At 39.2% G+C, this 16,376-nt stretch overlaps 2 protein-coding genes across 2 annotated transcripts in view; both read left to right on the top strand.

Annotated features, from left to right (window-relative positions):
- LOC141437657 (cell adhesion molecule Dscam2-like) overlaps positions 1 to 16,376 on the top strand; it is a 332,569-nt gene that overhangs the window by 153,905 nt on the left and 162,288 nt on the right.
- LOC141437658 (uncharacterized) lies at positions 14,005 to 16,309 on the top strand. The gene is made up of 2 exons (XM_074101111.1): positions 14,005 to 14,369; positions 14,629 to 16,309. The coding sequence occupies exons 1-2, from the start codon at positions 14,093 to 14,095 to the stop codon at positions 15,444 to 15,446; spliced, it is 1,095 nt and encodes a 364-aa protein (XP_073957212.1). The 5' UTR covers positions 14,005 to 14,092; the 3' UTR covers positions 15,447 to 16,309.

Genomic DNA, 16,376 nt, shown 5'->3' with positions numbered 1-16,376 from the left:
CGTGATTGTTTGCAGCTAATTTCTAACTTTCTCTTTTTTATTAAGGGAGCATACATTTAAATTTTGCGCTACGAATCCTTAAGTTACATAGCTGCTGATTTTTTTTAGTCAATAGTTTGAAGAGTTTGTGTTACTTTGGTCAAAGCATAACTCACCGCAGAACCATTTTAAATTTCCGCTCGACTGCCGTAGATTTTTGAGTTACGTATCGAATTGATGGCGTGCCGGTCGAACGGTTCCATTCATTTATCAGATTTCTCTTTTATCAGTTTTCACTGGGTGTATATTGAGCGCATATTCAGCTACTTCTTACACAAATTGCCATGGAAAACACTGTAAAATTTTCGCGGATAAACTAAAACCTGTGCTTTTTTGGTAAAAATAATGAATACAATACAATCGAGAGTAAAATCAATAACAACTGAATGTGTTAGATTACGTGTTAGGTAACTGAGGCACTTGTCCCACCGCCGACGATGAGCGAGAAGCGAGCAGAGCGAGTAACTAGAAACTAGTGGGCGAGCAGTGAAAAGCGAGTGTTCGAGCACGACGGGCGATTACTCGCCCACTCGCTCGAGCCGGGCGGCCGCCAAGCTAACAGCGCTGAGCGAGTATCGCTGAGCTAGTTTCATAGCTCAGCGAGTTTTATAGCTCTTGTCGCTGCGACAAAAGATGTAAAGCGAGTTCTCGCCGGCAGTGTGAACCGCCAGCGATCAACTATTAATATATATGTCTCTTTTACTCACACAGGATCTTATATCTTTTGTTCGTTTCTTGAGCGAGAACATAGTCGATAGCCAATCGTTTCCTCTGGCCATTTTTTATACTAGCTTGTTTATCTTCTAAAAACGGAGAATGAAGAGTCAAAAAATTTTATAACAAAAAAAATGAACCGACTACAAAATCATGAAAATAATTTCAAATCGGTTCATAAATGACGGAGTTCTGAGGTAACAAACATAAAAAAAATACATCCGAATTGATAACCTCCTCCTTTTTTGAAGTCGGTTAAAAATGAATTTGAATTACTGATTTAGACAAATATACGACTGTTCTCTGTGAGAATTACTCGTAAGGAAGGTATTTGCAAATAAATGCAATAAAATAACTGAAAATACGAAAAGGCTGTTGGAGTTTTTTTTTTTTATTCGACTGTATGGAAAACGAGCAAGTGGGTCACCTGATGGTCATAGATTACCACCGCCCATAGACACCTGCAACACCAGGGGGATTGCAGATGCGTTGCCAACCTAGAGGCCTAAGATGGGATTCCTCAAGTGCCAGTAATTTCACCGGCTGTCTTACTCTCCACGCCGAAACACAACAATGCAAGCACTGCTATTTCACGGCAGGATTAGCGAGCAAGATGGTGGTAGCAATCCGGGCGGACCTTGCACAAGGTCCTACCATCTGCAAACAAAGAGCAAGCAAGCAAGTTCTGCCTGCATTGTCAGAGGTTTTCAGTATACTGACTGATACTATGTGTAGACAGCTTGAAAAATATGCAGGTTGAAGTGGTAATGGGCAGGCCATATCGCTCATAGAACAGGATAACCGTTGGGGTACAACATTCCTCGACTGGCGACCACGAACCGGAAGCGTTGACAGTTCTCCCACTAAATGGACTGACATGACTTGCGAGAGTTGCGTTGCGGGCTACCGATGTATGCAAGTGGCGAGGTGTCGTTCATTGTGGCGTTTCAAAGTGAAGGCTTTTGTTCAACATAGCACGTCTTCCGGCTGATGATGATATGACAAATTATGCAAGTGCAAACATCAGATGTAATACTAAAACATTCTTTGAAATAGTATAGAAACCAATTCATATTGAATTCACAAAGTATTACGCGGAGTTGCTGGCAGCGGGCAGTGGGGAGCTATCTCGCTTCACGGGCCGTTGGGTTCCGTAAAAATATGAGCAGTAACACGGCTGTCAGGGAACGTAATTTGACAAGGTACAGTCAGCGTCGGAAGAGGCGAGTAGAAGGGGCGCTCAAAGTATGGAGGTTTAATGTCTTTGATATAATCCTTGAAGCCTTTTAAGAATCGTGTCAATCTTTTATAGGTATAAGTATACCTATATACTTTTTGACGTGATAATAATGTAATTTTGTTTTTATTGATAAAAAGTTTTTGGTTTTTTAATATTAAATGTTTTTAAGTTTAGAACGTAGAAGTCGTGATTTATGGTAGTTGCGATAGATGGCTCTACACGTCAACACTATTAGCGGATGTAAACGATAACGTGTTGCAGTTGGTAGTACACTTGGCGCGTATAACCTGGAGATGTGGGTTCGAATCCCGTCTGGTGCATTCGAAAAACTAATATTTATAGATTCGGTTAAACAAAGTAATATATTAGATGTATATTTCGTCTATGGTAGGAAAATCTGGAACATTCCAGTAGAAGTGTTTGTAAAAAATACAGCTAGAAAGCGAAGTGATTTTTTATAGATTTTGTTGTGTGGAGCCTCGAAAATTTTGGTTTGCTTTTTTCAACTGATTGCTAAATATTTCGAAAGCATTTATTACCAATTTTGGCAGACTCGATCTCAAAGACTTCTGCGGCGGCCATTGTATGTCTAGCGGAACATATTTGCGATTTTCTGAATATTTATCGAAATTGAATATAAGGCAAGCTTATTGAACGGTATTACTAAAAGCTTATTACATGTGAATTGGTAACGTCAAAGGAAGCAAAAGGTTATTTACAGTAATTTTTCTTGTTTTGAAAACATAATAATATTGAACAATTATTAGCTTAGGTACTCAAAAAGTCTAGAATCGTCATTGACGTTACGAAACACGAAGTAAAGAGTTTTTTACACGCCTTAATAATATATGATACAATTTAATGTAATAAGAAGGGCAATAAACCATACCACGGACACGAAATCTACCATTACGTACACAATTTGCCAAAAAATGAATTTATTGAGCACCTCTCTTGATTTAACATAATATGCGCCATGAAGATTTTGCACGGTTCGATTTTGGACTTAAGTGTGTGGTGGTAAGGTTCGTGTGTGAAAAGGAAAAGGTTATAAGGTGTGAGGAGATACATCATCCACAATTATAGGCGGAGGGAGCCGAGCGGTAACGAAGACAAACGAGCGTCGAGCGTGGCCGCCTGGCCAGCGCTGCCACATTCGTAACGATATTAAATTTGTCTATGGCATGTAGGATGCCGCAATTTATTGAGATTAGGTTGCTAGGAGCGATAATAGAGGAATTAGTCTTGTACCTACCAGTAGCGTGACGAGAAAATTTTTGGTAGTATACGGCGACGGCGATGGCGGGATGAACTGGACTACATCTTAAAGGACTGGCCCTTGTATGCAAGGGACAGAGAGCAGTAGAAGTGTCGGGAGGCCTTTGCTCAGCTAGCACTGTGACAGAATAGGCTAATAATAATAATTGACTCGACGATCATTGCCTCCATAGTTGTTTCGGCAAACGGTCTAATAGCGAATTAAGAGTCTCGACCAACATCTCAAGAGGCTCTCACTAGTTGGCTGGATACAGAAGGCGGTACTTCTGGACATCCTCACTCTGCGGCCCTGGCCACCGGTAGCTTGGGCTCTGCCCCGTAACCGGCGGCAATCTAGGTTAGGTTTTTATAATATTTTTATTCTGTTTGGACTTTTTGTAATTATTACAAAAACGTTATCTAAGAATACAAATAAATACAGAGAATAATAATAACTCCGACAAAAAAGACGTTAAATTGAAAATACAAACTGAAATATAGATGCACAGAAAAACCAGAAAAATAAGACCATCACTGGGAATCGAACCCAGGTCCTCGGTATTCCGTACCGCGTGCTATACCGCTACACCACTGATGGTCAACGGTACCGACACGAATTTCCCCTATGCACCTCATATCTCAGCTTGTTTGTTTCTTATTTAGCCACTTAAGCAGTAACGCTAGCGACATCTATGCCGTAGCCCTCATCGAGAAACTTTTTTTCTTTTTAAAAGTAAAAATTTGGAATTGAAATACAAAATACAAAAATATTCCAAAAAACCAATCTTAAAAAAGACGCTACCTTAAAGCTCCGGTCAAAAAGGGCGAATAGGCGATGTGGCGAGGCGAATGGTGAAAATTTAGGAAATCCGGTGGAAATCGAGTTATTACGGGGCCACGTTACTGGTACCTAAGACCTTGTGACTTTGGACAGCCAAAACACGCTAGAAGTTTTAGTAGAAAACGTTTCGTAAACCAGACGAATAGTACCGACAAATTTACATGGAACCCTCAGTGCGCGACCCCAACTCGCTCTTGGCCGGTTTTTTGAAACTACTAGCAGCTAAATTTCCTTGAATGATTTTTAAACTACTTACTAACTCTCGCTTCGCAATATCAAACATAATCAAACTCTATAAATATCTAACACTCTCGAAACTTCGGGAACAAAAACCTTATTTAACCAAGTTAATATTGACTGGTGGCGTAACTTGGTGTGAAACAACTAAGTGACCTTCCCGAGTTTGACGGGAATTCATGATAAAGTGTTGTTCGTGGGGGTAATAAAGACAGACGGTATAAAGTGGGGGCAGGGCCAACTCGGCGCGTGATGAGCTGGGGAAACGTAGCAACACAAACCAAAAGCGAACCGTTTAGAGAAAAGGGGATATAGACTGAATAGTTCATAGTTCAATTGTTTATAATTATTAATATTAAGTGTCATTTATCACCGTAACATTAAATTAAAACTTCACTATAAGAATTACAATCAATGAACAAATAATAACATAGGTAGGTATATATCGTGTTAGGAAATAACATATTACATAATTATACTAGGGGCAGAAAGTTAGAGACATTGCAAGTATACCCAAGTTTTTTTTTGATCTATTTTATTTTTTATTCACTTGTTTGACTTTAATCATAAACTATATCTATTTTTTATAAACATTTTGTACTTTTCCATTCATTTCTTTTCACTTTGTCTCTAAGGTATTTTTTTTAATTTGACTGGATGGCAAACGACAAGTGGGTCTCATGATGGTAAGAGATCACCACTGCCCATAGACACCTGCAACACCAGGGGGATTGCAGTTGCGTTGTCATCCTAGAGGCCTAAGATGCAGTTTTATGCTGAGTCAGCGCTTTTTTTACCATAGCACATATGGTATCCACTGTTTATAAGCACATGTTTAAAGATTTTTTTTTTTTTTTTTTTTTATTTTAGCTAACCCTATTAGGTTAATTAATCTTAACTTTATTAATAGCTATGTATAGTTAGACATTGTGTTTCTTGTCTGTATCTCTTTAAATTTGTGTAATGGTGAAAATAAAGTTTTAATCAATCAATCAATCAAGTAGAATTAATAGCAAACTGACCATAGGTGTACTGGAGCACAAATAAGCAATAAGTCTGTGTGGGAGTATAAGTATGAGAGTATATGGCAAGCAGTAATCATCTGTTGATAATTGGGGAAATCCAGGGACACTATTTCATAATCAAAATCTATCTATCTATAACAGCCCTTATAGCGCCCGTCTTCGGACATAGGCCTCCTCTCTACTTTTCCAGTCTTGCCTATTCATTGCCACTCGCATCCAGTTTACGCCAGCTTGTTGCCGGATATCGTCTGTATCTTTTTGGTGGTCATAATCAAAATACAGCAGCGCAAATACTGCTGCCTGGCGGCAGAATCAAAGACTGACAGTGTCTTCAGAAGTCATTACAGCCCACGCTTAAAAACGATCACTTTAAAAAACGCTAGTTCTTAAAGACAAGTTAAGAGTTCCTACAAACAAACCTGTCTGTCAACTTTAGAACTGCTTAGTATAAACTTCCTAATTACCCGATTAGGCTCTGTGCGAGGAGGTGTTGCGAGCAATGTGTTTTTCATTAACAATAGAAACGGTTCATTTACCTCGCCTCACTCGACTCAGCTGTTTCCACAAGGATGTGCCTGTGCGAGGATGGCACACACCCTCGCACATTTTTGGTGGAAATGCAGCTTAAGAGCTCAGTCAATGGCCTCTGCTGGAAGGTTACCTTAACGAGCTGCGTTTGGCCCGACTTTGACGGAGCATGGAGGATGCCGCGCGGAGGTTATTACGTTAACGAAGACAAACTGCGGACGGCGCGCGAATATGAACCGCAAGGTGAGGCAGCCTGTTGAGAAGAAGCGACAGCGGGACTTCAATTAAATATATAACTATTTTTTTATTAAAAATATAAATATTTTATATGTAAAAGACATTAGTCAAATTACAAATCACAAATTATGGAAAACCTAACCATATACGGGTGTGGCCTGCAATAATTAACATAGATCATTAGTCCCAAACTGAACAACATTAGTTTAGCGACTTTTTAAATAATTAGTTAGTTTTTTAATTTTTATTACACTTTTAAGTTTATTCGAAGAAGCAATGTAAGCGAAATGCTTGATGTTTGTAGCGTGATAGGCGACGTCAGTCGTGTCTAGGATACATTGCTACATTGATAGCAGTATTTAATTTGTATTGAAAAAAGGAAAATTCAAGACTCCATTATTTTTAAAGTCACTGAACTAATGTTGGTTGGTTTGACGAGGACGGATCTAAGTTTTAATTTTTTGCTCGTACAGGCCACACCTGTATAACCTAGTCAAATAACTCGCCCTCGCATTCCCGGCCAGGTGCCCATAACGCACGCGGCAATTCACGTGGGATAGCTATCGACAGCCTTTGCACCAGAAATGACTCATGATGATGATGATGATGGTGATGAAATTAATTATAAATAGTCAAAAGATCCAAAGACAAAGCAAATGACGTGCAACAACACAGAACTACAGAACCGATGGCCATTGGGGCCCAATGTGTTTTTGAGTGGTCGTGGTGGTCACGCGTTGGAAGATGCGGATAAAGCAAACTGGTGACTTGGTGAAGATTGCAAGAGTACAGTCGAACAAATTTAATCACGTACCAGGGTGGAAACTTTTGCTACCTAATACCATCTTATGTTTTGTCAAGAAAATCATAGTTTAACGGTTTCAGGATGCTGATGGGGCGGCCACGTCTTTGTAGCGCGCCTTGATGCGCCGTGTGCGTGACAGCGCCAACGGCCTCGTGCGTATGGCGTTGGAGTCTCCTGCTTGCGTTTTTTGGAAACACTGGGACTCAGTACATATGGAATCCAGAGGCTCTGTATATAACATAATGTAAATCTAGAGTTAACTAATATAGAATAATGTACTGTAAACTAACACTTATGGACGTGGTCTGAATTAAATGTTTTGAATTTGAATTTGAATAGCGAAATTGTTTTTTTTTTTTTTTTTTTTATTACGGGACAATTCACACCAATTGACCTAGTCCCAAAGTAAGCTTAGCAAAACTTGTGTTATGGGTACTAAGCAACGGATAAATATAATTATATAGATAGATACATACTTAAATACATAGTAAACACCCTAGACCAGAGAACAAACATTCGTATTTTTCGTACAAATATCTGCCCCGACACGGGAATCGAACTCGGGACCTCAAGCTCCGTAGTCAGGTTCTCTAACCACTAGGCCATCTGGTCGTCTAAATTATTAGAAGGTTCCACCCTGGGTCATGAGTCAATTTGTTCGACCGTAAATAAATCAGTTTGCTCGACTGTACGTTTAATGTAAGCTGCACAGCATCGGTTATTGGTGTTCTCAGTCGCTTATATGCAGCAATTAGCAGCTGGACTTCCTTTAGCTGACGACGATAAGTGAGATATAAAGTGCATGGGGCTATAAATGCAAGGTTCGATTTTACTCACATAACTACTACTAGCTACTTTTCTTCTGCAAGTTTTTAAAAACATGTGCAGTGGTAACTTTATTTTTTTCATACAAATGAAACGCGATATGCTACGTTTGCAATAACAATACAAAATCGACAGCACATTGATTTTTTTATCTTGAAGAGATGTTAATTATTTAAAACTTCCGTACAAAGAAAATTTTGCTCTCATATCATAAGACATTTAACTGTTATTACAAAACAAATTTAGTTCAGTTATGCCAGTAAGATCGAACCTTATATATTTTAAAGCCGCATGGTCAAAGGCATTGGTACTGTAAATTTTAGTAGTGGTTTTTGTAATGTAATGTGTTAATTAACCTTACAAAAAACAAGTTATAAACCAGAGTCATGTAGCCCAATCCAGCACCTTCAACATTGGTGAATCGGCTACTAAATTTCACGAATTCCACGTTCCGCTGGCGCTGGCACCCCGAGCTCCGTCCCAGGGCTTTCATATACATAATTTATCAATCATTTATCACGCGGATAGCACCGCCCGGAATTGTCTCGCAAATGAAATTGAAGGGGTAAGAATTGACGTCTTCGTTAGCTGCCACGTGTCTGAAGCGAGTTACTTATGAGGCTTATTAAGTGTTCCTTTCAATTGTTTTGTTAACCATATTACTAATTATCAAAACTATTAAAATATTTTTATTCCTCACACACATTAAAGTATTATCTATTTGTAAGGAATGTTCTCGCAAAGATTACTTTGTTCTTTAATTATGTATATTGAAATAACCTTACCATATTTTAAGCCTACTCCACTTCAATTGCTTTGAGCATATTTCATTATAATCCTTTATAACTTCGCGAATACAAAATTAATAACACAAGTGTCTGTTATTCGAAAATACCTACTTAGATTCTTTTGATCTATCAATAATTATCTAACAGTGTTCATACTAAGTTTTTTCCGCTAAATATAAACCTGTGATATAGTTTAATATCACGCTTATTAGGCCCGTTTAGTGCGGTATCGGGCGTGTTGCCGGTCGGCTGGCCAGCGCTGGGCGTGGGCGTGGGTGATTCATGGGCAATGGCGCGGAAGGGCCGAAATTAATGATCGGTTTAAACTCGTAAGCTTTGTCGTGTTAGGCCTAAGTTTAGAACATTACGGTGATGTAAGGATATTGTTTTTAGGCAGTCAGAAGTTAGATGTTTCTTTAGATTTGTGTAGAAGTTTAGATTGTTTAAAATAATGGCAGCATAGGAAGATTTTGTTAATTACTGAAAAGATGATTATGAAACTAAAATACATTTGAAAGTCGATGCTACAGATATTACACAAATAATAGGACCTACATCGAGCAAAGTTAAGCATAAATTATCGCCACAGCAGAGCGATGTCTTCGATGAAGAAAAGTAGATTGAAGCATATGGCGTAATTATAGAATACCACTTTAGCCAGTCATTTCATCGGTTGCCAGCTGCCAGTAAGCCAGGAAAATAAACTGATTTTGTACAATCGCCACATTCTTTTAGCTCAATGATGGCGCTTATGAATAAAGCGACATCAGAACCGGCAGTGCCAAGGACTTTTAGTACTTACATTGATTGATGGCTAGATCAAGACTCAAATAATGTGGGAGACGAAGACTGGCTAGCTTTGGGCGCCATAATTAATGAATATCTTAACGAAATGAAAGCGGTGGTCACATAATTGGATAGAAAGACTTGCTTGCCTATTTTATTCTTGTTTCCCAAATGAGAGGCAATCCCAACTCTAATGTGAAAGGAACCTACATTAAAGTACCTGTCCTAATTGAATCAACATTATTTCATTACAGACCGGTAACTTTCTAAAAAGGCCTAAGTGTGTTTGGGATCCTAATGTAGATAGACAGTTTTTATACTTAGTTGTACCTAGGTAGTGCTGGAGAAAACACGAGTCTTCAAGTATTTGAGTCTGCGTCGCAATTCAGAATATTGTACTCAATTCATGAGTCTTTTGTGAAATTAAAGAGTTTCCGAATAGACTTGTGTTCGAAATTAATCGTTTTTTTTCGTGTTTCCTTGCCAAGGAATAGGCCGCATTATCTCCCACTAAAATATTCGAACAAAGTTTATTAAAACCAGCCCAGCTTGTATTAGATATCGATATTTTGACGAGTCTAATTTGCTTTTAATTATGTCTTCGAACTCACGTTTTTGTTTTATTAAAAGCTCAAGCTAGTTTTATGATACGATTTAATCTTTCTCAGTTGTTATTTAACTTGCACTGAATATTGTATGTCTGTAGGTAGCTAGTTTAGATCAAATTTTGTAGGTCCCCCCTTCCAATCTTCGGATAGACTTATTTGGTATACGTATGTAGGTTGAACGTTGATGAGAGTACTAAACTAAAAGATGCATTTTTTTATTGACCCTTGAGTCACTAAACGCAACTAACACGCGACCCGACTCAGAACTCCCGAGTTTCAAGCATACCGAGTTCCTTAAAATGGAGTCGAGTACAGACAGTAAATGCTTGAGTTTCCTCCAACACTAGTTGTAGGTAATGTGACGATGGTGGAGTTTTAGAGCGCGGCTTGTAAGACGATTAGAGAGCTTTGTGGTTTGCAGACTTAGCGCTTTCTAAATTAAACAAGTATAAGTGGAGATTTTTGGTAACAATGGAATTAACCGGCGAAAACGGATTTTCAATTTTGCTACACTGCTTAACAACGGTGTTGAGATACTTAATGGAAAAACAACGTGTAATCATACATTGAGTCTTATAAAAGAATTAAGAACGAGAGTTTATTAGAAGCCTGAAGTTGAAAACTGTGGTATTTACTGAATCGATGTTCGTAATTCCAGTAGCGGCCGTGTGACATACAATGTCTTTCACTCAATCAATCATTTTATTATATATTTTTTTATTTAATGATTTTATTTTAGGCGGCGCCGATCCATTGCCGTGCGGTTACGTGTGCTGTGCGACAACCTTTAAAGCTAAAAATACTTGCGGTGCAGCGGTGTATTTGTAATATTCGAGCTAAGGTGAAAGAGGGCACATAGAATACCGTGCCACGCTTATTTCCCGCGCGGTATTCTGTGTGCCCACTTTAATGTTAGCTCGAATATTACTACCGCAGGGCTACTACGAAACTTGAAACTCGAAGTTCGTGTCGTGCGGTCCCTCTGACACTTATACTATTTAATACGAGAGCGAGAGGGACGGTTAGATACGCACTTCGAGTTTCGAGTTTCGTAGTAGCCCTGCCGGTACCGCCTCCACGCCGCGCCGCACCGTTCCGCCACCGCTATCTGTGTGTTTCAAACTTAAGTAAAACTTAATGAAAGAAGAGGAAAGAAGCATTATAACTTTCGTATTCAATGAGGTTTTCTGTGATAGGCTAGGTGGCGCTAGTATCGGTCCGTTTGACAAGTTTGACATTTTCGACACGTTTGCGATTGGTTAAATAACTAAGGGGCGGTTTCACCATCCATTGATTAGTGTTAACTGACGGTTAAATGTGATGCCGTCGCCGTCTATTCGAACAAAACAAATAGAGACGGCAACACATTTAACCGTCAGTTAACACTAATCAATGAATGGTGAAACAGCCCCTAAATGAGCTATCCTAAGCATCACCGTAACGCAGACGGAGCTCACGATTAATATTATTATGAGAGGAAGCCAAACGAGCAAGCGGATCATCTGCCACTACGGACTATACGCCACACCATCTCGCGATTTCTCGCCTGTCAAGAAACCCTAATATAGCAAGTCATATTCACTTACCCAACACAGAAAGGGTTGCTATTACAATTACGGGCAACTCGTGCCCATGTAAGGTACTATAATTCAATAAAGGCATATCCATTTTCTTAATAAGTTATAACTTTAAGTTCACACGTCGACAAGTTCCCGGGCCATTAATCTTGCCTCGTTACTTGCCGGATTAGCGGGGTCGACTAATTGCCGTGTTTATGGGACCGCCGAGTCCATTCGGACCTTGCTCGCACGCTATCCATAATAGTAAGGGTCAGGCTGTCGGAAACTTGTATATAATTTATTAGCAATATTACAGAGAATGACCTAGACTCTTAGAGGGTAAATTCTCAAGCTTTCAAGTTTTTATTTCATAAATGTATGCATGTAAATATGTACTTTATTGTACATAAAACACAAAATAATACAAAAATAAAACAACAAAACTAAAAGAGTACAAAGGCGAACAAAAATATTACAAGTACAACCTCGGTGCCTGAGTACTACAAGTAGAACACTTGACAACTGAATTAACCATATATCATGTATATTTTTTTATGAAAAATATAGATTAGGTATTATATTGAGCATCTGTCTCTTTGTAAAACGTTTTTCTCTGTGCAGCAGGTATGGCGCTACTTACATGTGACGTCACATGCAAGTATTAATTTGTCTGTCTAATATGTCTAATTTGAATTTAAAATATTTATTAGTCTTTTATTTTTATCTTATCACTAACAATGCTTTGGACAATAGGATTTTCCTATGTGGTCTGAAATAAAACATTTTTTTTTTATTTATTTTTTTTTTCTAATTTTTTATGCATAAATGTAGCTTAAAATTGTTTTCCGTTCGGCAAAACGCTTTGTCAAGCTTTAATTTATAAAAAATAAATTAAAGATAGTCGAATATCGTTTTGACCCTAGTCCCAGAGTAAACACTTAAAGACCAGTTATTGAACCCGGGACCTCAAGCTTCGTAGTTAGTTTTGGCTGGGCTACCCGGTCATTGTCTGAAGAGATTTAAAAACTATCATCATCATCATCATGTCAGCCGAAAGACGTCCACTGCTGGACATAGGCCTCCCCAAAGGATCTTCACTCAGACCGGTCATGTGCTTTCCGCATCCACCGTCATCCCGCGATCTTAACCAGGTCGTCGCTCCATCTTGTTGGAGGCCTACGCAGCTCGTCTCCCGGTCCGCGGACGCCATTCGAAAACCTTCTGACCCCATCGACCATCAGTTCTGCGAGCAATGTGCCCATCATTTCTATCATCATTTCTGATTCTATCACGCAGAGAAACCCCGAACATAGCCCTCTCCATAGCCCTTAGATGTTCGAAATTTATGTAATCTGGAAAAAGTCCGCGTGGGAACTACAGTCCAAGCCCTCTGATTGTGAGTGGCCTGTGCCCAGCTGTGGGATGTATATAGAGCGAGATAAAATTTTAAACTGACACAAATACCCAGACATACTATTTACCGTAGCAGAGTCTACGCGCTTGAACGTTCCTGCTAGCATGATTGATCCTCTGATCGTCTTTCGTCCCACTCCAGCGCCGACATCAAAGTCAAAGTCAAAAGTCAAAATATCTTTATTCAATTTAGGCTACAACAAGCACTTATGAATGTCAAAAAAATCTACCACCACATAAATTGATAGCGTCCATTGTCCACTCTCGCGATAAGAGAACATCAGTCATTCTGGCGCAGGCGGGGCCGATGGCTAACTAACTCATTTGACCATAAACTTAATATAACTAGCATCATTTGACTTTCGGCTGGCCTAGTTTGTTAAGCTCAGCTTATACGTTGTTTTTAATCTCCACTTATTCTTGCAATCTGCCGGTATGGCATCGTCTAGAGTTTAAGAGTTGAACTAAGAACAATTACTTTGCTTGCCCGCGACCTTATTTATGATAGCTACATAATATGTAAGTTCCCAATCCGCACTGGGCCCGCGTGGGAACTATGGCCTAAGCCCTCTTGTTCTGAGAGGAGGCCTGTGCCCAGCAGTGGGACGTATATAGGCTGGGATCGACTCATACTCATTGTATTTTGTAGGATAATTTCGTATTTATCTTGTTTTCTCAACTAGCTTACTGAAGTTTACCGGAGATAATTGAGATAGCAAGATGGAAAAACATTATTCACTAGATAGTAGAATAGAATAAATGTCTGTTCCTCCACTTCCACTTTGTAAGAACGTACAAAAATCACATACACCCAACTATCATCACCACCATACTACACTGGCGCGTATGAACCCATCCATCCTCAGAGTAAACACAACCGTTCACCATTATTATGCTAAAGATGTTAGATTGTGTAGATGTTTATACATTATTGATATGGACCTCCGCAAAGTCACACCTGATTCAGTTAAGAGTTTTATTTTTCGACATGAAAACTTTTTAAATAATATTAAATAATCCTTTAGAAGTAGCACTTTCTTCAAACAACTATAAAATATATTGCTGAAATATGTCCCATTCACTGTAATTATACTTCGCTTGTTCTTCCGAGAGATTATATTAACTTGTAGTAGTGTCCTCGTACGGCCGTTGTCACAATATTTAGAGTATCTGCTCAAAAAATAAAAAAAATGCATAAAACGGAACGCAACTTTTTCCTTACCCCCACCATACAGCAAGCGCACCTTTACCGACCGGCGCGCCGCCATGTCATTCTTTGTTCTTGTGCGCCGTTGTTCACACGTTTCTACGCAACTATGAATAGACAAAGGAGAAGAACAAGAGTGCGTTCGGAGCGATCGACGTCGCCGTCGGAGGCTTCACCGGAACGCTCTCCGCCCAAGAAACGTCGTCGGATAATTTCTAGTGATTCATCGGAACCAGGGCCTGGCAACGAAAACACAAATGGTAAGTAAAAACTAAAACCAGTACATATTCGCGTTGTTATTCTGGTATGTTGCAAGTATTGTCTGGATGGCATACGCAACAAAAATCTACAAGTTGCAAGTATTACCTGGATGGAATACGCAACTATGTACCCACAACACTTTATAATAGTATTACGTTGCAAGTGTCGACTGTATGTCTCACGCAACAAATAAAACGGGGTAACTACCCTCAAATTTATTATTTTATTATTATTCAAAATCTTGTCCGTTAATTCCAGTTGCCGTTAACGTACAAACGGACGATGAAAATAACGATGACATATTTTCACTTTTGGGAGAAGATCCGACCCAAAATAAAGAATATAGTGAAGATATTCACGCACATCTAGCTGTAAGATGGAACCACATACTTGCAACGGGTGTAAAAAAGGAACAGCGTTTAGATTTATTGAAAAAATATTTACCACCCGCAAATTGTAATTTTCTAGAAGCTCCCAAGCTTAATGAAGAAATAAAGGCCGCTGTTCAAGAGTCGTCGTTGAAGCGAGATGAAAAATTGGTAACAAAACAGTCTCAGCTCGGATCCGGTATCACGTGCATTGGCCGGGCGTTAGATGCCGCTTTTAAAATTCCAGACAAACAACTGCGAGACCAGATTATTAAACACTTAGGCGATGGAGGACAAATATTGTGTGATTTACATTACTTGGAGACTGTTACAAGAAGGTTTTTGGTAGCTCAAGGGCTAAACAAAAGTACAAAGGAAGCCGTAAAAAATTTAACTCGTGACAAGCTTTTATTTGGAGAAGGTCTCACAGAGACGCTAAAAGCTGTTAAGGCATGTTCTAGATCAGCAGGTGATATAAAAAATAAACCAGCAAGAGTAGCACAACGTGGCCCTAGCGAGCACGTCGCCGGGCCTAGCACGTCGAGATCAACAACTTTAAACTGGAGGGGCCCGTCGCGTCGACCAGCAGCGTACGCGCCGACGACGGCGGGCGGGTACCGCGAGCGTCGCCCCGCCGCCGCACCGCCGCCGCGCCGCGTGCAGCCCGCGCGCTCCGCGAGGGCTCCGCCGCCAGCAAGGCGATATTAGCGGGCGACCAGGTACTAGCAGGCAGAATTCGCCATTTCTACCCACAATGGCAAAAAATTACTAACGACGCGACTATATTGTCGTGGGTAAAAGGGTTTAAAATACCGTTCTCTCGAGTTGTTTATCAAAATGAACCTCTTGTTACTCGGCCGCATAACGCCGAAGACGATAAATACTTTTCTAAAGAGATAGAAAAATTAATTCTAGCAGGTGTAATAAATGAATGTTTACCTTGTGAAAACCAATTCGTGTCAAAGATATTTTTATTGGATAAACCAAATGGTGAAAAACGAATGATTTTGAATTTAAAACAATTAAATAAATTTATTGATACTTCTCATTTTAAATTAGAAGATCTTAGAACCGCAATAAAATTATTAACCCAAAACTGCCACATGTGTTGTTTAGATTTGAAAGACGCTTATTATTCAATAAATATTGATTCAAATTACAGAAAATTTCTTCGGTTTCAATATAAATGTCAGTTATATGAATTTTCGGTTTTGCCATTTGGTTTAAATGTGGCGCCTTATGTTTTCACTAAGTTAATGAAACCAGTTATGCAGTACTTAAGGTGCCAAGGTCACTTATCAGTTATATATTTAGATGACGCCTTATTATTGGGTGAAACATATAAACAGTGTAAAGAAAATTTATGGACAACCATTGATATATTTGAATCTCTAGGTTTTATCATAAATTACGAAAAAAGTCAGCTAATACCGAAAACGACATGTAAATTTCTTGGTTTTTTATTAGATTCGAATAATCTTTCAATTTGTTTACCGGATAGTAAACGTAGACTCATAAAAAGCGAGTTATTGAAACTAAAAGATACAAAAATATGTACGGTAAGATCATTTGCGCGGGTAATAGGATTACTTTGTTCAGCATGTCCAGCCGTAAGTTACGGCTGGGTACATACTAAAT

The sequence above is a fragment of the Choristoneura fumiferana genome, chromosome 18 (genome assembly GCF_025370935.1).
Source record: "Choristoneura fumiferana chromosome 18, NRCan_CFum_1, whole genome shotgun sequence".
Lineage (NCBI taxonomy): Eukaryota > Metazoa > Arthropoda > Insecta > Lepidoptera > Tortricidae > Choristoneura > Choristoneura fumiferana.
Note: the sequence above shows the minus strand (reverse complement) of the source record. Positions and strands in the feature narration are given on the sequence as shown.